This window comes from Rana temporaria, chromosome 4 (genome assembly GCF_905171775.1).
Source record: "Rana temporaria chromosome 4, aRanTem1.1, whole genome shotgun sequence".
NCBI classification, from domain to species: domain Eukaryota; kingdom Metazoa; phylum Chordata; class Amphibia; order Anura; family Ranidae; genus Rana; species Rana temporaria.
In genome coordinates this window covers 425,366,460-425,388,800 of record NC_053492.1, presented here as the reverse complement: position 1 = coordinate 425,388,800, position 22,341 = coordinate 425,366,460, and the positions used below count along the sequence as shown (strand labels likewise).

The 22,341-nt window shown below is 45.8% G+C and overlaps 1 protein-coding gene across 1 annotated transcript in view; it reads right to left on the bottom strand.

Moving 5' to 3' along the window:
* Positions 1–2,076: 2,076 nt before the first annotated feature.
* Positions 2,077–22,341, bottom strand: part of LOC120937871 (calpain-8-like) — a 74,116-nt gene continuing 53,851 nt past the window's right edge. The window contains exons 12-14 of the mRNA XM_040351397.1: positions 12,197–12,402; positions 7,626–7,662; positions 2,077–2,308 (exon numbers count right to left, since the gene is read on the bottom strand). Coding sequence (XP_040207331.1) covers positions 2,285–2,308; positions 7,626–7,662; positions 12,197–12,402 — 267 coding nt within the window. The 3' untranslated portion in view covers positions 2,077–2,284. The remainder of the gene's footprint in view (positions 2,309–7,625; positions 7,663–12,196; positions 12,403–22,341) is intronic.

Here is a 22,341-nt window from a genome sequence, read left to right as displayed (position 1 = left end):
CTGCCACCGCTCGCATCTCCTCCCGCAGGAACCTCTGGAAGAGAGGCAGGAGAGCGGGGGACAGACTTTCCAAACCCCCCTGTTCGCCGGGCGATCTTCCGGCTGGCTGGCTCGGGCTTCTCTGTCTTCTGCTAGGTGGTATGACACTGCCCCACACTGCCGCTGGCTCCGCCCCCTGCCACCGCTCGCATCTCCTTCCGCCGGAACCTCTGGAAGAGAGGCGGGGGACAGACTTTCCAAACCCCCCTGTTCGCCGGGCGATCTTCCGGCTGGCTGGCTCGGGCTGCTTTGTCTTCTGCTAGGTGGAAGAGCAACGTAAGGTAAGGCTGCATTTTTGGCAACTATCACTCTGCATTTACTATGGTCACTCTGCATTTACTATGGTCACTCTGCATTTACTATGGTCACTCTGCATTCACTATGGTCACTCTGCATTCACTATGGTCACTCTGCATTCACTATGGTCACTCTGTATTTACTATGGTCACTCTGTATTTACTATGGTCACTCTGTATTTACTATGGGCTATGGTCACTCTGCATTTACTATGGTCACTCTGCATTTACTATGGTCACTTTGCATTTACTATGGTCACTCTGCATTTACTATGGTCACTCTGCATTTACTATGGTCACTCTGCATTTACTATGGTCACTCTGCATTCACTATGGTCACTCTGCATTCACTATGGTCACTCTGCATTCACTATGGTCACTCTGCATTCACTATGGTCACTCTGCATTCACTATGGTCACTCTGCATTCACTATGGTCACTCTGCATTCACTATGGTCACTCTGCATTCACTATGGTCACTCTGCATTCACTATGGTCACTTTGCATTCACTATGGTCACTCTGCATTTACTATGGTCACTCTGCATTCACTATGGTCACTCTGCATTCACTATGGTCACTTTGCATTTACTATGGTCACTCTGCATTCACTATGGTCACTCTGCATTCACTATGGTCACTCTGCATTCACTATGGTCACTCTGCATTCACTATGGTCACTCTGCATTCACTATGGTCACTCTGCATTTACTATGGTCACTCTGCATTTACTATGGTCACTCTGCATTTACTATGGTCACTCTGCATTTACTATGGGATATGGTAACTCTGCATTTCTTTGACAATGGTCAGACTGCATTCCATGGGCACTGGAAAATATTTTAGTACACCATTTGGTTCAGAATATTTTTTTTGTGTTTTCCTCCTCTAAAACCTAGGTGCGTCTCTTATTGAGCCGGAAAATACAGTATTTAACTTGACAGATAGTAACCCACGTTTAAAACGTCAGTTTTTTTTGGATGCCGCGTTTGCATTTAACCACTTAAGACCCGGACCATTATGCAGGTTAAGGACCTTGCCCCTTTTGTGCGATTCGGCACTGCGTCGCTTTAACTGACAATTGCGCTGTCGTGCGACGTGGCTCCCAAACAAAATTGGCGTCCTTTTTTTCCCACAAATAGAGCTTTCTTTTGGTGGTATTTGATCACCTATGCGGTTTTTATTTTTTACGCTATAAACATAAATAGAGCGACAATTTAAAAAAAAATGCAATATTTTTTACTTTTTGCTGTAATAAATATCCCCAAAATAGATATAAAAAAAAAAAAGATTTTACCTCAGTTTAGGCCGATACATATTCTTGCAAGCAGGGGGCGGGATTGTGCTCCTCCAGGCATTCCCGGCCAGGACAAGTACAGTGAGTAAAGCGGTGATGTGGCGGCATTTTTTGGGGGCATCAGATTGGCCCGGGGGTGGCTGTGTCAGTTTCATTCTGGGACACTGTATTGTCCTGGAATGAATGTGCCCGGGACAGACCTGCAAAATGTGGGACTGTCCCGGGCAATCCGAGACACGTGGTCACCCTAGTGAGCACCTATTTTACCTTCCATTCCAATACCTAAAGCCAGGGGCACGTTTTCATATTAAATCAATAATGCATTTTAATTATTAATTTTATTACCACCAGTGGGGGAGGTTCTTATAGCTGTGGAGACCCACAAGTGGTTGAAGGCAAATGGTTTATGTATTACAGCTAAAAAGATTTACACAGACAAACCAACCATAACATTTTTATTTTTTATTGACTTTTGTTAGGTGTTTTTTATATAAAGAAAAAGTATTTTACATGAAATGCAATACACTGGTCATTTTCTATATTCCTGATAAGGGTTATAATTGATCGAATAAAGATAGTTCTGCCTCTGAGCAAACAGGTAGTTCAAAGACGATGCGCAGTCACCCGTTCTGTGTATGCGTATGTAGTTCCCTTTATATGAGTGCAGCACAGAGACACTGTTAAAAAAAAAAAAAAGAACAGTTATGTAAAATCAACGTATGGACGTTTTGTATATACTGTATGTATAGGCCAAGACTATAATGCCGCGTACACACGGTCGTTTTTTGTGATGGAAAAAAAACGACATTTTTAAAAACGTCATTTAAAATGACCGTGTGTGGGGAAAACATTGTTTTATGTCTTCTGAAAAACGACAAAAATTAAATTTGAGCATGCTTCAATTTTTTATGTCGTTTTTCAAAACGCATTTTTTGTGTCATTTAAAATGATAGTGTAAAACAACGTTTAAAACGACATTTAAAACTACGTTTTAAAACCCGCGCATGCTCAGAAGCAAGTTATGACGCAAGCTTGAATGGAACAGAGTGCCGTCGTACGTGCTGAACGTAACCGCGCTTTGCTAGAGCATTTTGAAAAAACGATGGTGTGTAGGCAACGTCGTTTTTTAAAATGAAGTTTGAAAAACGTTGTTTTGTTTCATGATAAAAAAAGTTGTTTTATTTCATCCCAAAAAACGACCATGTGTACGCGGCATAACAAAAAAAAAAGCTATATGCATGCATCCAGCAGGTGGCGCTGTAAAGGTACTACAAAGCCAGGACTTTTTCCTAGCTTTGGATAAACGTTTACAATCCATGCCGATTGGAGATATCTGCCACACACTGAAGTGGTAGTAAACCTCTGAGACCCCCCCCACCCCCGCAAGACAATAGCATAATGTGCTAGTATACATCACAGGTTTAGTAGATGCTAATTTTACCTACAGGTAAGCCTTATTATTGGCTTATCTGTAGGTAAAAATGATCAAGCAGGGTATACAACCGCTTTAAAGTGATTGCATAGCAATCACTTTAGTGCATAGCAATCACTTTAGTGCATAGCATACTAGCTCATTATGTAATACTCACCTGGGATTGAAGCCCCCGCTGCTGTGCCCGACACAGCACCGGCCGGCGACTTGTCGTCCCGGAGTTACTTTCCGGGTATCGTGGCTCCGGCGCTGTGATTGGCTGAAGCTGCGATGACGTCACTCCCGTGCATGTGGGTGGGAGCTGCCCGTCACAGCTTGACCTCCTTTAGAAACGGCATGATTGCCGTTTCTAAAGTGCGCCTGCTCCGTTGCTACGGCGCATGAGCCGTAGACAACGGCACCCGTTTCTATTGTAAATATCTCCAAAACCGTGAAGGGTCCTTCTCAGCGGCATGCTGGCAAGAGACAGGCATTTCTATTCAATCTGTGACTGCTTTCTAAAGAAAGCCTACTGTAGGCCTATGCTATAACTGACTATAATGAATCTGCAGATCCTACGAGTTGTAAATTTTATTATGGAGCCCTTTACTCTAAGACCCCGTACACACAGGAAGATTTATCCGCGGATACGGTCCAGCGGACCGTTTCCACGGATAAATCCTCTCGAGGATTTGCGCGGATTTTGATGCGATGGAGTGTACTCACCATCGAAATCCGCGCCGAAATCCTCTGGCGATGACGCGTCGCGCCATCGCCGCGATGATGACGCGGCGACGTGCGCGACGCAGTCATATAAGGAATTCCACGCATGCGTCGAATCATTACGACGCATGCGGGGGATCCCTTTGGACGGATTGATCCGGTGAGTCTGTACAGACCAGCGGATCAATCCGTTGGGATGGATTCCAGCGGATAGATTTGAAGACATCCGTTGGGATGGAGTGTACACACCATAGAATCTATCCGCTGAAACCCATTCGCTGGGATTTTTCAGCGGATGGATTCTATCGTGTGTATGGGGCCTAAGACCCCATACACACTATTAGTTTTGTCTTCAGAGTTACCAAACCATATATTATGAGGAAAAACCTTAACCACTTGCTTACTGGGCACATATACCCCCCTCCTGCCCAGGTGAAATTTCAGCTTCCGGCACTGTGTCGCTTTAACTGACAATTGCGCGGTCGTGCAACGTGGCTCCCAAACAAAATTGATGTCCTTTTTTCCCCACAAGTAGAGCTTTCTTTTAGTGGTATTTGATCACCTCTGCGGTTTTTATTTTTTGCGCTATAAACAAAAAAGGGCAAATTTTTAAAAAAAAAATACAATATTTTTTACTTGTTGCTATAATAAATATCCCAATTTAGGCCGATACGTATTCTTCTACATATTTTTGGTAAAAAAAAAAAAAAAAAAATCGCAATAAGCGACTGGTTTGCGCAAAAGTTATAGCGCCTACAAAACAGGGGACAGAATTATTATTTTTTTTTTTTTTTTACTAGTAATGGCGGCGATCTGCGATTTTTATTGGGACTGCGACATTATGGCGGACACATCGGACACTTTTGACACATTTTTGGCACCATTCACATTTATACTGCGATCAGTGCGATAAATATGCACTAATTACAGTATAAATGTGACTGACATTAAAGGGGTTAACACTAGGGGGTGAGGAAGGGGTTAAATGTGTACCCTAAATTGTGTTTTAACTATGAGGGAGGGGGACTGACTGGGGAGGTGACAGATCTGTGTCCCTATGTACAAGGGACACAGATCGGTCTCCTCTCCCTGACAGGACGCTGTCTCTGTGTGAGCCGGCAATGAGAGATGATCTCATATGTTTACATTTGAGATCATCTCTCATTGGCCGCACAGATTGCATAGCAAATGGCCACTCTGATTGGCTGTTTACTGCGATCTGTGATTGGCTGTGTCCAAGGGACACGGCCAGCACAGAACTTCCCCGCTGCGCGCTCGGGGGGAAACGAGCAAAGGGGAGGACGTCAAATTACATCCTCCTGGATTTTCAGGTCCGCGCTGAAGCCGTCTTTCGGCTATAGCGCGGGCCTCAAGTAGTTAAAGTGGTTGTAAACTCTCTGTGGGCAGTTACACCTACAGGTAAGCCTAGATTAGGGCTTACCTGTAGGTGTTTGCAATATCTCCTCAACCTACACGTTTTTTTGGGGGGGGTTTACAACCACTTTAATGCCACGTACACACGCTCTGAATTTCTGACAACAAATATTCCAACCCGTGTGTAGGCTCCATCGAATATTTGCTGACGGAATTTCCAACAACAAAAATTTAAGAGCTGGTTCTCAAATTTTTCGACAACAAATCTGTTCTCGTATATTTCGATCGTGTGTGGACAATTCCGACGCACAAAATTCTACACATGCTCTGAATCAAGTGCGAGATGGTAGCGCTCGGTCTGGTAAAACTAGCATTCGTAACGCTGCAAATTTTTAAATCTTTTAATGCAGCGCATTCTCTTCTTCTGTATAATGCTAGAATAATGAAGTTGTTTTGCTGTAGATATTCACACAGAGTTCTGACAAACTGATTTCTCTGAGATTTCGAGAGATCGGGAACAGCAACAGATCACATATAAGCGCGAATCGTCTCTCACCAAATTTCTACCAACACGAGATTAGCAGAAGGAGCCCAAAGGGTGGCGCACTTGGTATTGAACTTCCCTTTTATAGTGCCGTTGTACGTGACCGCGTTCTTGGCGATCGGAATTTTCCGACAACATTTGTGCGACCGTGTGTGCAAAACAAGTTTGAGCCAACATCCGTCGAAAAAAAATCCATGGTTTTGTGGTCGGAATGTCTGATCGTGTGTGATTGGACACAGCTGATCACATGGTAAATAGCCGCTGATTGGCTCCTTACCTCAATCCTCAGCAGTGTCCAGGCGCATCATATGATGGCCTTCCAGATCTGGATGACCACGCTGTAGCCGTCATTCGGCTATAGCGTGGTCTGCAAGTGGTTAAAGTGTATCTAAACCCCAAAATCAAAATGTACTGTAGTCCTTAGATATAGTGGCTGCATTAATTTACCTTTTTCAGGGTAAAAACATTTTCATCAAGTACAGAAAATATCCATGGACCACAATAGAAATCCAACTTGCTGGGCATGGCACTGAAATCTCAAAGTCATCAGCCTTCCCATCTATCTTTTGTTGACTACAGACCCCCCATCCCAATACGTAATTAGGATGAGGAGATTGGGAGTTGTTTTGTAGTCCTAACACATCTCTATCCTAGGAGTCACCTCCATAGATGCAGTACAGGGGGTGAGCGTGGTCACCCCACAACAGGAAGTTTGGGCCAGATTCACAAACGAGATACGACGGCGTATCTCTGTTGCTAACTATGCGACTGATTCATAGAATCAGTTACGCATAGCTAGCCCTAAGATCCGACAGGTGTAATTGAATTACACTGTCGGATCTTAAGGATGCAATTCTAGGCCGGCCGCTAGGTGGCGAGGCCATTGCGGCCGGCGTAGAATATGCAAATGAAGACTTACGGCGATCCCTGAACGTCCCGAACGGCCCGTCGATCTAAACGTCGTTTCCGTCGAGTTACGCCGCGTAAAATTAGGGCTGAGCCCTAGTTGTCTTAAGCCATGGTAAGTATGGCCGTCGTTCCCGCGATGAAATTTAAACATCAACGTCGTTTGCGTAAGACGTCTGTGAATGGCGCTGGACGCCATTTACGTTAACGTCTAAGCAAATGACGTCGGTGCGACGTCAGTTAGCGCAATGCACGTCGGGTAATTTACCCGACGGAGCATGCGCAGTACGTCCGGCGCGGGAGCGCGCCTAATTTAAATGGGACTCGCCCCATTCGATTGGGCCCGCCTTGCGCCGGACGGATTTAAGTTACACCGCTGCAAATTTCCAGGTAAGTGCTTTGTGGATCGGGCACTTAGGCAGAAAATTTGCGGCGGTGTAACTTAAATCGGAAAAGTTAAGTTGCGCCCGGGCTACGTGAATCTGGCCCTATGTTACCGGCAGAATTACCAGGTGGTGATAATGAAAACTGGAAAACAAATGTAGCCACCACTTCTCAGGCCCCGTACACACGACCGAGTTTCTCGGCAGAATTCAGCCAGAAACTCGGTCGGAGCTGAATTCTGCCGAGAAACCCAGCCGTGTGTACACTTTCGGCCGAGGAAGCCGACGAGGACCTCGGCGAGGAAATAGAGAACATGTTCTCTATTTCCTCGTTCAATGGGAAATTTCGGCTCGCCGAGATCCTCGGCGGCTTCACAAGGAACTCGACGGGCAAAACGATGTGTTTTGCCCATCGAGTTCCTCGGACGTGTGTACGGGGCCTAAGGACTGGTAAGCTGTTAAATCTTTTTTGTTTTGGGGTTTGAATATATTGCAAATGATAATGAGAAATGTACACACTAATAATAATAATAATAATAATAATAATAATGAAATGTTATGAGCTCGGAAAAGTTTGAAAGGACATAAAAAAAGGTATATGGGCTGAAGACTCATATATACATTATATAAATTGTGAACAACTTTGAATTTACCTCATAGATATTTTCTTCCACCACTTTGCCAGTTTCACTAAAACAAATAAAATTAATTAAAAAAATTGCCAGTCTAATACTTAAAGCGTTAGTAAACCCGCTGTCTTTTTTTTTTTTAAACCTGAAAAGCAAAAGCCATAATGAGCTAGTATGCACCGCATACTAGCTCATTATGAAATACTTACCTCGGAACGAGGTGAGAGGAACTTACCTGGTCCACGCCGAGGGAGATGTCATCTTTCCTCGGCGTGTCTTCCGGGTATTGCTGCTCCAGCGCTGTGATTGGCTGGAGTTGCGATGTCGTCACTCCTGCGCATGTGCGCAGGAGACTTCTCCCGGGCAAGGTCCAGCGGCTGCCGGGCCTTTAGCCGAGGATCCCCGCTGTGCATGCGCCGCTGCAGTCAGCGGCGCATTGCGGGGGGAATATCTCCTAAACCTCAGGCCCCGTACACACGTCCGAGGAACTCGACGGGCAAAACACATCGTTTTGCTCGTCAAGTTCCTTGTGAAGCCGCCGAGGATCTCGGCGAGCCAAGTTTCCCTGTAGACTAACGAGGAAATAGAGAACATGTTCTCTATTTGGCCCGACGAGATCCTCGTCGGTTTCCTCGGCCGAAAGTGTACACACGGCCGTGTTTCTCGGCAGAATACGGCTCCGATCGAGTTTCTGGCTGAATTCTGCCGAGAAACTCGGTCGTGTGTACGGGGCCTTACAGGTTTAGGAGATATTCTTTATACCTACAGGTAAGCCTTATTATAGGTTTACCTGTAGGTTAACCATGTAAGGACCGCCTCCTGCAGAATGGCACAGCTGGGCACAAGCACGTACCTGTACGTCCTCTTTAAGTGCCCAGCCTTGGGTCGCGGGCGCGCGCCTGCGGCCCGGTCCGAAGCTCCGCGGCCGCGGGACCCACGGACCCGATCGCCGCTGGAGTCCCGCGATCGGTCCCGGGAGCTGAAGAACGGGGAGAGCTGTGTGTAAACACAGCTTCCCCGTTCTTCACAGTGGCAGCTTCATTGATCGTGTGTTCCCTAATATAGGGAAACACGATCAATGACGTCACACGTCCAGCCCCGCCCCCCTACAGTTAGAAAAACATATGAGGTCACACATAACCCCTTCAGCGCCCCCTAGTGGTTAACTCCTAAACTGCACTGTCATTTTCACAGTAAACAATGCATTTTTATAGCATTTTTTGCTGTGAAAATGACAATGGTCCCAAAAATGTGTCAAAATTGTCTGATGTTTTCCGCCATAATGTCGCAGTCACGAAAAAAATCACTGATCGCCGACAGTAGTAATTTTTTTTTTTATATAAAAATGCAATAAAACTATCTCCTATTTTTTAAACGCTATAAATTTTGCGCAAACCAATCCATAAACACTTATTGCTATTTTTTTTACCAAAAATATGTAGAAGAATACGTATCAGCCTAAACTGAGGAAAAAATAAGTTTTTTTATATCTTTTTGGGGGATATTTATTATAGCAAAAAGTAAAAAATATTGCATTTTTTTAAAAATTGTCACTCTATTTTTGTTTATAGCGCAAAAAATAAAAACCGCAGAGGTGATCAAATACCACCAAAAGAAAGCTCTATTTGTGAGAAAAAGTAGACGCCAATTTTGTTTGGGAGCCACATCGCACGACCGCGCAATTGTCAGTTAAAGCGACGCAGTGCCGAATCGCAAAAACTGGCCAGGTCCTTTACCTGCATAAAGGTCCGGGTCTTAAGTGGTTAAAGTGGTAGTACAGAGTATACTACCACTTTAATCTGGTCATAAATGATGCAATCTTTTTTCACAGGAAAAAAAAAATCGCTAGTTTTCCCCATCAACATGGTTAGTTTGATGGGGGGAATCTCTTTTGCGAAGCTATAGTGTTCTCTTGGGGGGTGGGAGGTGCAGGGAGCCGTTGCTGCCAGGAGAAAACAATGATTATTGTTAGTGGCTATAGCTGTTGACAATAATCGCATGGCAAAAATCCAACATGCCGATTGTACCCAAATTGATCAATGGATCGACTTGGGTACAATGAGCTTACCCATAGATGGTTTGAATCTCAGCCAGTCCCTGCTGAACTGGCCGAGATTTGAACCATCCATGATCAGTTTTATATTAACCACTTCCATACAGGGCATTTTCACCCCCTTCCTGCCCAGACCAATTTTTAGTTTTCAGCGCTGTCGCACTTTGAATGACAATTGCACGGTCGTGCGACGTGGCTCCCAAACAAAATTGACATCTTTTTTTCCCACAAATAGAGCTTTCTTTTGGTGGTATATGATCACGGTTTTTATTTTTTGCACTATAAACAAAAGAAGAGCGACAATTTTGAAAAAAAAACCACAATATCTTTTACTTTTTGATTTAATAAATATCATAATTTTTTTTAAAAAACGTTTTTTTTCCTCAGTTTAGACCGATACGTATTCTTCTACATATTTTTGGTAAAAAAATCGCAATAAGCGTATTTGATCAGTTTGCGCAAATGTTCTAGCGTCTACAAAATAGGGAATAGAATTATGGCATTTTTATTTAATTTTATTTTTTTACTAGTAATGGCGGCGATCTGCGATTTTTGTGACCGTGACATTGCCGCGGACATATCTGACACTTTTGACACATTTTTGGAACGATTCACATTTACACAGTGATTAGTGCTATAAAACTGCACTGATTACTGTGTAAATGTGACTGGCAGAGAATAGGTTAACACTAGGGGGCGCTGAAGGGGTTAAATATGTTCCCTAACGTGTGTTCTAACTGTTAGGGCAGTGGTTCTCAACCTTTTAGTGCCGTGACCCCTTGATAAAATTTGTTGTGGGGACCATTAACAGTAAAATTATTTTCGTAGCGTAGGTTGTCAACACCCAAGGCAAGACAAGTAATTTGCGCCCCTAACCCATGGAAATTTAGCGCTCCCAGAGTCCCCTCCACTCGTACAGTATTAAAACCTCATATGGTACATTTTAGGATGTTCCCCTCTTTCTCTTTGTTCTCCTTTCTTTCCCTTTTATCTCTTGCTATCCTAATTTCTTGTTTTTTCCCCCTATCAATCTCTCTAGCCGTCCTTCTTGTTTTTTCTCTTATTCTTTCTCTCCCTTATTCTTTCTTCCTCCCCCCTCTTTTCCTCTCCCTTCCATGTATTCTCTATTTTAATTCCTTCTCTTACTCCTTGGTGGGTGGGGGGTGGTTTGAGTGGCAATGCTGGGGGGAGTTCTGATTGGCCAACTTATCAAGGTCATCTGCTGATCTGAGAACTGTAGTGGGGACTTTTAATGGCAACTATAATCACAGGTAGTGTTACCCACTATGTCTCCAACTTTGTGGTGTCTCATAGCAGTGACACCTATGCTGAAATCAGGAGATAGGGTCTCCTCCAGCCCCTCCCACCTCACAATACTCAACAGTCAGCGGACCTCTAGTCTCTGCCCCCAGCCATGCCTTGAACTGAATGGGCCCCTGCAAAGAGGCTGAGTGGGCGGCCTTGTGCTCCAGGAACAGCCCAGTTGGGTGGCCACCAGCTCCAGAGACAGCTGCAAGAAGGCTGGGAGAGTGGTGCTGGCTTCAGGAACAGCCCAGGATTTGGTGACCCCTGGCAAATCATCATTTGACCCCCGAGGGGGTCCCGACCCCCAGGTTGAGAACCACTGTGTTAGGGGGACTCACAAGGGGAGGAGATCGATGTGTGTTCCTCTGTACTGGGAACACACATGGGTCTCCTCACCGCTGACAGGACGTGGATCTGTGTGTTTACACACACAGATTCATGGTCCTGCCCTGATTGCAGGCAATCGCGGGTCCCCGGCGGACATCGTGGCCGCCACGCACGCGCACCGGGTCCCGAGCAATGCGGTGGGGGCGCGCGCGCCCCCTAGCGGCCGGAAAAGCAAGGACATCATATGACGTTAAGTCTGAAAGACAAAAGGTTCCCGCCAAAGTAATTTTAATATGACTCGGTAGGGAAGAAGTTAAAGCTGTCCGGAGCGATATTTGACTGGTCCAGCAGGGACTGGCTGAATATTGATCAATATGTAACCTCCCCAAATAGATTATTTAATCAATGTCTGTAGATAGGACATCATAGAAAACTTTTCACTGATCAGTGTCTTCTGATGATAGCAGGTGCTGCTGTCCGAATTTCTTTGTCATGGCGGAGGGATTATTCCATACACCTTGTTTGTGTGCTCGTTGACTTAAGATTTTCTAAAGCTGACAAACCCTTGAGATGAAGGCAGAAAAATACCCTAATCTGGTTCGGAGACTGCCCACTCACATGCAGAGAAAATATACATTTAATTTAAAATAGGGGTTAGCTACAGTGAGGATATAGCAGCATAGGTCCCAGCGCTGTCACATGGAGTGAATCACATTCTCCTCCATACCCAGAAGTACTGGGTATTTCCTTTGGCTCCTGATGCTAAACATAGCGGTATGGGAGCAAAGGAAAGTAAGTATATGCTGCCGACGATGACAGGATCAAAGAAAACCCATTCTTAGCCCCAATTTAACAAACCACAGGATTGCTTTAACATGTGAAAACATCTCCATGTACTCTTTCTACTTACTGCCCATTGGAGTTCCTTTCTGAGAAGACACGAAGAAAGAAGTCCGCCTCTTCAGAAGGACAGTAGGTGGTTGGGATGATCACGTAGTTTCCAACAGGAAGCAGGAACCGTTTGGATACTTCACGGTCATTTTTGTAAAAATCCACACGGGCTGCGTCTTTATTTTTTTTAAAGAAATCTTTCCCCAGCTGCAGATCTGTGAGATTCTGGAGACAATATGGAAGGATCCCAATGAACTAAGCTTAAGGAGCACCTGTCATTTTAGCCAGTGTTCTCATCTCAGGTGCCTCATAAACAAACACTTTAGATAGAGTGGGGAATGATTAAATCAGAACTCTGGGGACTGGTCTGGATTAGCAGATTAGGTAAGTATATCTACACTCTTCCCACCCCTAGACAAAGATGGGCCATTAACCATGCACAGCCCACTGCATGGGCAAATATGTCTATGTCCTCCTAGAGAGATTTACCTTCACTTCCTGTCCCAGAGATGCAGAGGTGATCTCTCCATATTCCCTCTTAGACAGTTGTCATAAGAACAGGGAACCTCCTGTTCTTGCGACAGTTCAAACATTTCTGTTCTAGAGACAAAGGTCATCCAGATCAATTAAGAGAGTGAATCTCCCCAGAGGCATTTCAGCAATAAAAACCTGTCAGGAGTTTTAACTAGGGTTGTCCCGATACCGATACCAGTATCGTTATCGGGACCGATACCGAGTATTAGCGGGAGTACTCGTACTCCCGCTAATACCGCCGATACTAAAATAGAATACTTTAGCCCCAGCCCCCACCCCGCCGCAACCACCACCGCCACTGCCGCGTTAATCACCGCGGCGCTGGGAATATTACAGCCAGCGTTCGTTTGAATAGCTGTTTTCCCCGCCGCGCATAGACACTCCCCCTTGGACGGATCTGTCCAATCGCGAGCAAGGGGGAGTGTCTCTATACACAGCGCGGCGGGGAAAACAGCTATTCAAACGACCGCTGGCTGTAATGTTCCCCGCGCCGCAGTGATTAACGCGGCGGTGGCGGCATCATAACAGTAGGTACGGGGGACATGGCTGGATATACGGGGGACATGGCTGGATATACGGGGGACATGGCTGGATATACGGGGGACATGGCTGGATATACGGGGGACATGGCTGGATATACGGGGGACATGGCTGGATATACGGGGGACATGGCTGGATATACGGGGGACATGGCTGGATATACAGGGGACATGGCTGGATATACAGGGGACATGGCTGGATATACAGGGGACATGGCTGGATATACAGGGGACATGGCTGGATATGTGGGGGACATGGCTGCAATATGTTTGGGGACATGGCTGCGTATATGGGGGACATGGCTGGATATGTGGGGGGACATGGCTGCATAAGTTGGGGACATGGCTGCGTATATGGGGGACATGGCTGGATATGTTTGGGGACATGGCGGCATCTGTGGGGGGACATGGCTGGATATGTTTGGGGACATGGCTGGATATGTTTGGGGACATGACTGGATATGTTTGGGGACATGACTGGATATGTTTGGGGACATGGCTGCATATGTTTGGGGACATGGCTGCATATGTGGGGGGACAAGGCTGCATATGTGGGGGGACAAGGCTGCATTTGGGGACACATTTAAAAAAAAGTATCATTATCCGCGGACCAGTTTCATCGGACATGTTCGGTCGTGTGTACGGCCTAGCGGACAGGTTTCCAGCGGACAAAAGTTTCTTAGCATTCTAAGAAACTTGTCTGCTGGAAACCTGTCAGTCGGACATGTCCGCTGGTTAGTACGTCTAACCAGCGGACCGAAATCCCGCGCATGCGTCGAATTGAGAACGTCGGTGTCTTCTACGTCACCGCGTTCTCTGTCCGCGGGGATTTTGGTCTGATGGTGTGTACACACATCAGACCAAAAGCTCCCAGGAGACATGTCCGATGAAAACGGTCCGCGGACCGTTTTCATCGGACATCTCTCCTCGTGTGTACGGGGCCTAAGAACCCTCTATATAATACAAAAAAAAAAAATGTACAATCATTACATACACTTTACCCTGAACAAGCAGGTAAAGCCACACCTCCCAACTTGAGATTGGAATGAGGGACACCTATCAGCAAAAGTATGCAGACATAGGACACACCCCTTGCCACGCCCCTTAAAGGAGAATTGTACAAAAAACAAGAGTGGTTAAACTCACAAGTGCTTTTTTTACCACTACTATTTCTTTATATTGGCTCTTGAAATTTACAAATGCAGTAATTTAGAACTCAGATGAATGGTTTAGCGCTGGAAAACACCTTTTGATAGATAAAAAGTGCATTTTATATACATCTATATAGATCAGACCAAAATGAGGGACAAATTAGGAGGAATGAGGGACAGAGGGACATTACTCCAAATCAGGGACAGTCCCTCAAAATCAGGGACAGTTGGGAGCTATGGGTAAAGCCTTTTAAAATGAGTCCTTATTCTCCTCGGGGTCTGTATGCATTGTGCAGTAATTCATCTTCACATTTGTGACAAACCCTTAGCTCCATTCTTATTACTTTCTATTGTAACAGAATCTTGACAGGCTACCAGCCCTCTAATGTGAGCACACAGCAAGTGTTTATAAGGTGTTATAAACTGACTGAAACCTGACTTATGAGCACACATACGTTTAATACCTTGCCCACATGGACGTACTTAAGTTCTCAAAAACGTAAATTGTGCTACTACCCCAATAATCCAGTTTGGCAGGAAAAACTGATTTTTATAACAGCTTACCTGTAAACTCCTTTTCTTGAAGTACATCACAGGACACAGAGCAACCATAGTAATTACTATGTGGGTTATACGCCACCTACTGTATAGGTCAATGGACACCGGTACACTCAAAAAACAGAAAGCCCCCTCTATATAACCCCTCCCATACAGGGAGTACCTCCGTTTTTGTAGCAAAGCAATGTATATATCCCAATAAGAGGGGAGGGACCTCTGTGTGCCGTGATGTGCTCCAAAAAAAGGATTTTACAGGTAAGCTGTTATAAAAATCCTATTTTCTTTATCGTAATTACTATGTGGGATGTCCCAAAGCAATGCCTTCTGAGGTGAGGGAGACACAAATCAAAGCAGGTCGTCAGACGTGAGGACCTATACTGCTGCCCGCAGTACACTGCACCCAAAAGCGGCATCCTCTTGCCATCTTCTATCCACCTGATAGAATGATAGTGAATGTATGCACTGACGACCAAGTTGCGGCCTTGCAAATCTGAGTCATAGAGGCTTGGTGATGTACTGCCCAAGAAGCACTGACTGCCCTGGTAGAGTGCACTTTAACTTGAAAAGGCAGAACCCATCTTTTTAAACCATAAGCCTGAATAATAACCTGATGAATCCATTTTTAAATAGTTGATTTTGACGCTGCCTGCCCCTTCCTGGGGCCATCTGGCAGCATAAAAAAACATCAGTTTTTCATATCTGAGCTGTCGCTTTCAGATAGGCCTTAACTGCTCTCATAACATCGAGAGAGTGTAACAATTTTTCTTCCGCAGAACGAGATTATGGAAAAAAGGAAGGCAGGGCAACATCTTGATTCAGATGAAAACCTGACACTACCTTAGGCAGAAAGGTTGGGTGAGGATGTAACACCACCTTGTCCTTGAACAATTAAGTATGGCTCTTTACAAGAAAAAGCTGCCAATTCTGATGCCCTTCCTGCGGAGGTTACCGCAATTAAGAACACCAATTTCCTTGTCAAAGGAACCAAGGGAATATTGCACATCGGCTCAAAGGGCTGTCTTTGTAAAACTGACAAAACTAAATTCAAATCCCATGGGCACAAGGGTGTCATAACTGGCAGAGTTATACGTGTTACCTCTTGTATAAAGGCCCGGATCAAATAATGCAAAGCAAGCAGCCTTTGAAAAAACACTGACAAGGCCGAGATCTGACCCTTGGTCATACTCCAGGCCTGTTTCTTTTCTACCCCCAACTGTAGAAAGGTAAGAATTCTACTTATTTTTTTTTATTTTTTTTAAAGTGTATTTTGTGCGTGTACTCGAGAGAGGAGCCGGACTAGGCGTAGGCAGGCCTCCCCCAGAGGCAATCTGCCACCTTTCTCCATGCCCCGGGTGGCAATGGCGGGTGTGAGGGGGTCCTCCCACACAGCCTGTCCTACCTGCTCCGCTTTGAAGCCCAACGGGGCAGAGGGACTCCCTATAAGGGAGTGAGGGGATTAGCCCGCTCAACCAGCCCTGTTAGTCCTTTGCCTCTCTTTTTAGAGACCGCGTGGTCAAAGTGCGTGATGTTAACCCAATTTCGAGTGCATGTAAGTGTGGTGGTTTTTGTGGGAGGGGGGTGGGCGTACTAAGCGCAGGCTTACCTCGCATAGCACACCCACCGGGAGCCGGGCTGAGACCACCAAACTCAATTCACATGTAGCCGAGACCGGGATCCGAACCCCTAGCTGCAGAGGTGAATGGCAATGCGCTGACAAGCCAATCGCGTTGAGCCACCGCAGCTCCAGAAGAATTCTACTTATGACATACTTCCGAGGATGCCATCTTTTGGCTTCACACCAGAAAACATAGGCCCTCCAGACACTATAATAAATGGACCTAGAGGCCAAACCGTTAAATTTAGCGATTGTAAGGCAGGATGTAATTCCAGCCCTTGCTAAAGCAGGTCTGGATGAGATGGAAGAGTCCATGTATCCCCTACTGCCATTCTTATGATTTTTGCATACCAGGATCTTCTGGGTCATGCTGGGGCTACTAGAAATACCGGCTTCCCTTCCTCTTTGATCCTGTAAAGAAGCCGCGGTAGCAGCTAAACTGGGGGAACGCATAAATCAGTGAAAACTGATCCCACTGGGTCACTAACGCATATGTCCCCTTTGCAAGTGCATGCCTTGTTCATGGCACAAAGTTGTCCAATTTCTTGTTGAACCTGGACACCAATAGATCTAGATGGTACCCCATCTTTGGCATATGGCCAGAAAAATGTTGGGATGTAGAGACCATTCTCCGGTAATAGTTGTTGGTGGCTCAAGAAATCTACCTGCAAATTCTCCACCCCCTGAATGAAGACTGGAATCTGGAATTCACAGACAGATCCAATCTTCACCCATCACGGCGGGCCATATACAATACCTTCAAGTATTGTATTTGGGGTCCACTCCCTTGGACCTGTACAGTACCCTGACAGAGCAACTTTTGGTTTAGTATATGTGACCAAGGTGCTGGATCCCAGGGTCCAGCCCTCAAAAGAGGAGCATTACAGGCAGGAAAACCTTGTTCTTCCTCGAGGCTCGGGTACCATCCATTTTGGCCCTTTTTGGCACTTTGAATGGATCCGACTGCATAGCCCCTTGATCCTGTCAAGGATCTCTTTGCGGAGCATATTCTTAACACTTCATTAACCGTGACCAATACCTTAGACCAGTGGTCTCCAAACTATGGCCCTCCAGTTGTTCAGGAACTATAATTCCCATCATGCCTAGTCATGTCTGTGAATGTCAGAGTTTTACAATGCTTCATGGGACGTGTAGTTCCGCAACAGCTGGAGGGCCGTAGTTTGGAGATCCCTGCCTTAGACACTGGTGAAAAACGGAGGTACTCCCTGTATGGGAGGGGTTATATAGAGGGGGCCTTCCTGTCTTCTGAGTGTACCAGTGTCCATTCACCTATAGGTAGCGTATAACCCACATAGTAATTACTATGGTTTCTCTGTGTCCCATGATGTACGATAAAGAAAGACTGTCCTCCTGTAGCCAATCCACAGGCTCCACAAGCCAGTAATGAAGATTTAAAAGAGATGCAATCCCTGAGGCCCCGTACACACGACCGAGTTTCTCGGCAGAATTGAGCCAGAAACTCGATCGGAGCTGAATTCTGCCGAGAAACCCGGCCGTGTGTACACTTTCGGCCGAGGAAGCCGACGAGTTCCTCGTCGAGCCAAATAGAGAACATGTTCTCTATTTCCTCGTTGTTCAATGAGGAAAGTTGGCTCGCCGAGATCCTCGGCGGCTTCACACAGAACTCGACGAGCAAAACGATGTGTATTGCCCGTTGAGTTCCTCGGACGTGTGTACGGGGCCTGACTCGTCTTCTTCACAGCATAAAATCCATTTATTAACCTGATATGGAAAGTTCCAGAGGTTCCGGTCCTCCAGCATCTACGTATTGCTTTGTTAAATGAGCCCATTGAACACTTACCTCGCTCTAAACCACATCAGTCCCGTCCCCAGAGAACATCACCTCGTTGCCCTCTTTCTGGGTTTCCCCTTCTCTCTCTGTACCTTCCATTCTGTCTTTGCTTTTCTTGTTTCTTTCTTTTCTGCTATTCCTTAGATTTATATGTAGTGCCTGGTTACTTAAAAGGTACCGGTGCTAGTAAAATTTAGAGAGGGATCAGAGTGTTATCTGACTCTGATCCAATTATTATGTTCAAAACTGGGTCTCTGTCTCAGCTTGGCTGTGCTGTGGGCTGTCTATTGTTGCTGGGGTGTAGTTCCTACCCCAGGGCGATGGGTGGCAGCAGTGGAGTCGAGGTTTGGGTTCTCTTCCCCAGCAGCCTATCAGGAGGGTTCAGCCTCACTGTGCATGCTGGGGGATGGTATTTATGGGACAGACACCATTAGTCTGGGTTCTTCTTCGGAGTGCGGTACCCACCTTCAGGGTGACTGCATCACAGTGCCCGGCGTAATGGCCTTCCGGGCCCAGGGTGCACGTGTCACACAGTGTTCCTGTTTCCGGGACCATGTTGGTCCGGGACAACAGAGCTGTGGCGGGGAGCCCAGTGGTCGGCTGGGTTCCCAATCCTGAAGATCCCAAGCGAGATAGCTGTTTGGTGGGAAGTCCATCTGAGGAGAGTCAATGAGAGGTTGGCGATCCAATAGGGTCTCGACAAACCACCGGGGATCAAGGTAGCCGGACACTGAGAGGCTGGTCACCTGTTAGTCGGTACCTGAAACTATCTGAAGGAGATCCAGGCGCAATTCTATCAAGGAGGATCATCTCCGTAATTATAATCACAGGGAGGGCCTGTGGCAGAGGCTTTACCCTGAGTCCATTTCAGGAGGGTCTGTGGCAGAGACTTTTCCTTCAAGCTCGAGTGATACTCTGGCTGCCAGGTCAGTGAGAGGGGCCTGTCCAGGTACGCTATACCACTCTGGCTAGAGTGGCGAAGAATACAAAGTATTGTTGGGAGCAGGACTGTTTTCCTTGTTGTTACGCCTGATTCTGTTATTTCTCCTTCTACTAAAGAGCGCAGAAAAAGACACCTGTCATGGACATTCCGTCACTTCTATATTCACTACTGTATACACCCCTAGGGCGGCCGAGGAGCCACGAGGTAACGTGCCACCCAAAACAAACCAGCAGCTTCTTCGGGGGTAGTGCTACATATAGTATATGGGATACTTCTCCTGTGCGATATTACAACAGGAGTCCCTGCTATACTTTTGAGGTTTAAGATAATACAGTGAGAAGATTGCCATGTCTCTTGTTACTCTTTTATTATGTTATTTGGCAATGCTTTATATGTGTATGTATTTACCACTCACTATTTTTGTAAGCTTGCGCCACGGTCCTGGCTGTTTTGATGTTTCATGTGCTTTTTCTTGATTTCATTGTTAACCTTCTTACAACGATAATAAAAATGATTGTTAGTAAAATCCATTTAATAACAACTTCAATACAGGGCACTTTCCACCCTTCCTGCCCAGTCCAATTTTTACCTTTCAGCGCTGTCGCATTTTGAATGACAAAATGTGACCTTGTATTCAAAGAACATTTTTATCATTTTTTTCCCCCACAAATAAAGCTTTCTTTTGGTGGTATTTGATCACCACTGGGGTTTTTATTTTTTTGCGCTACAAATAAATAAATACCGAATATTTTGAAAACATTTTTTTTGCTTTGTTTCTGTTACAAAACTTTGCAAATAGGTAAGTTTTCTCCTTCACTGATGGCCACTGATGAGGCTGCACTGATGAGGCAGTATTAATTGGATGAGGTGGTACTGGTGGGCACTGATAATGAGGCACTTATATGCAACACTGATGAGCACTGATAGGCGGTACTGAAAAGCAGCACTGATGGGCACTTATAGGTGGCACTAATAGGCAGCAGTAATGGGCACTCATAGGCAGCACTGATGGTCACTGATAGGTGGGACTGATGGGAAATCATGGGTGGCGCTGATAGGTGGCATCGGTGGGGATTTATAGGGCACTGATGGGTGGCACTGGTGGGCACTGATGAGTGGCACTGATCAGGGGGCACTGGCAGGCATTATTGATGGGCACAGAGTCCATCCTAATGGGCACTGATTGGCACCTCTGGTGGGCTCACCTGATGGTCTGAAGTAGGCATCCTTGGTGGTCTGAAGTGGACATCCTCGATGGGTCTGCACTGATAATCAATGCGCTGATTATCAGCGCAGACCCCCCTGTCAGGAGAATAGCCGAATGGCTCTCTTCTACTCGCGCAATTGCGGCTTATCCTGCTGGACGTCATATGATGCCCAGTCAGGATAATGAAACCACTTTCCGGACGTCATTTTTCTATATGGCGCATGGGAAGTATTTTAAGTATAGGCCAGGGGTCTCCAATTGTGCCCCATTGTTGGTGTCATTAGGAGAAATAATGCCCCATTGTTGGTGCCATTGGGCCCTATTGTTGGTGTCATTGGGAGAAATTGTGCCCTGTCGTTGGTGTCAGTGGGAGGAATTGTACCCCATCGTTGGTGCCATTGGGCCCCATTGTTGGTGTCATTGGGAAAAATTGGGTCCCATCATTGGTGTGATGGGTGTCATTGGGTCCCATTGTAAGTGTTAGTGAGAGTAATTATGCCTAATTCTTGGTATTAATGGATGAAATAGTACCCCAGGGGTCGGATAAAAGCAAGCAAAGGGCCACATCTGGCCCCCGGGCCGCAGTTTGGGGACCACTGGTATAGGCAGAGGTAAATAATCCAGAAGACAAGCAGCAATATGTAGAAAAACCCTGGAATTTTGCAATAAGATAAGACCTAATTAGGCTGGGTACCCTGTGGAAAAATCATTGCTGTGATAATCACTAAGCCAGCATAATGAATGTATGAGAAACGGAATATACAATGTAGCTACAAATTAGTAACACAGAAAGAATGATATTGACTGTTCTACATATTTAGAAGCATACTATCTGAGATACGCTACGCCGCAACTTACCTGGCTTTGGTTTGAATCCAGAAAGAATTTGCGCCGTAAGTTACGGCGGCGTAGTGTATCTCTCGCGGCGTAAGGGCGCGGAATTCAAATGCGGCGAGTAGGGGGCGTGTTTCATTTAAATGAAGCGCGTCCCCGCGCCAAACGAACTGCGCATGCCCCGTCCGTCAAAGCTCCCAGGGTGCATTGCTCCAAATGACGTCGTCATTGTTTTTGACGTGTACGTAAATGGCGTCCAGCCCCATTCACGGACGACTTACGCAAACGACGTAAAATTTTCAAAATTATACGCGGGAACGATGGCCATACTTAACATTGAGTATGCCACCAGATAGCAGCTTTAACTATACGCCGGAAAAAGCCGAACGGAAACAACGTAAAAAAATGCAACGGCCGCTCGTACGGTCGTGGATCGTCGGAAATAGCTAATTTGCATAATCGCTGCGGATTACGACGTGAACACCACCCATCGGCCGCCGGAAAATTGCATCTTAGATCCGACGGCGTACTAAGGCGTACGCCTGTCGGATCTAACACAGATGCCGTCGTATCTTGTTTGGTGGATACCAAAACAAAGATACGACGCGCAAAATTTGAAATTACGCGGCGTATCAACAGATATACCGGCGTAATTTCTTTGAGAATCTGCCCCTTTGTTTGTAAATTGGTGCCAGACTTTTGCCCAAAGAGAAACCCTTGAACTCATTTTCAGATCTTGGGGAACCTCTGCTTAAAGTTATTATATTACAGTTCATGGTATATTATATAGTTGGGTTTTGTCAATGGAATAGTAGATCTCTTACATTGGAGGGCTAAAGTGCTACTTTACATTGGTGGTCAGCATAAAACATCGGAAATCAGAGGAAGGCTTTCATATTATATCTTTGGTCAATAGGGGGCTACTTACAGTGGAGGCCAATGAAAAAAATGCCCTGTTACATTGCTGGTC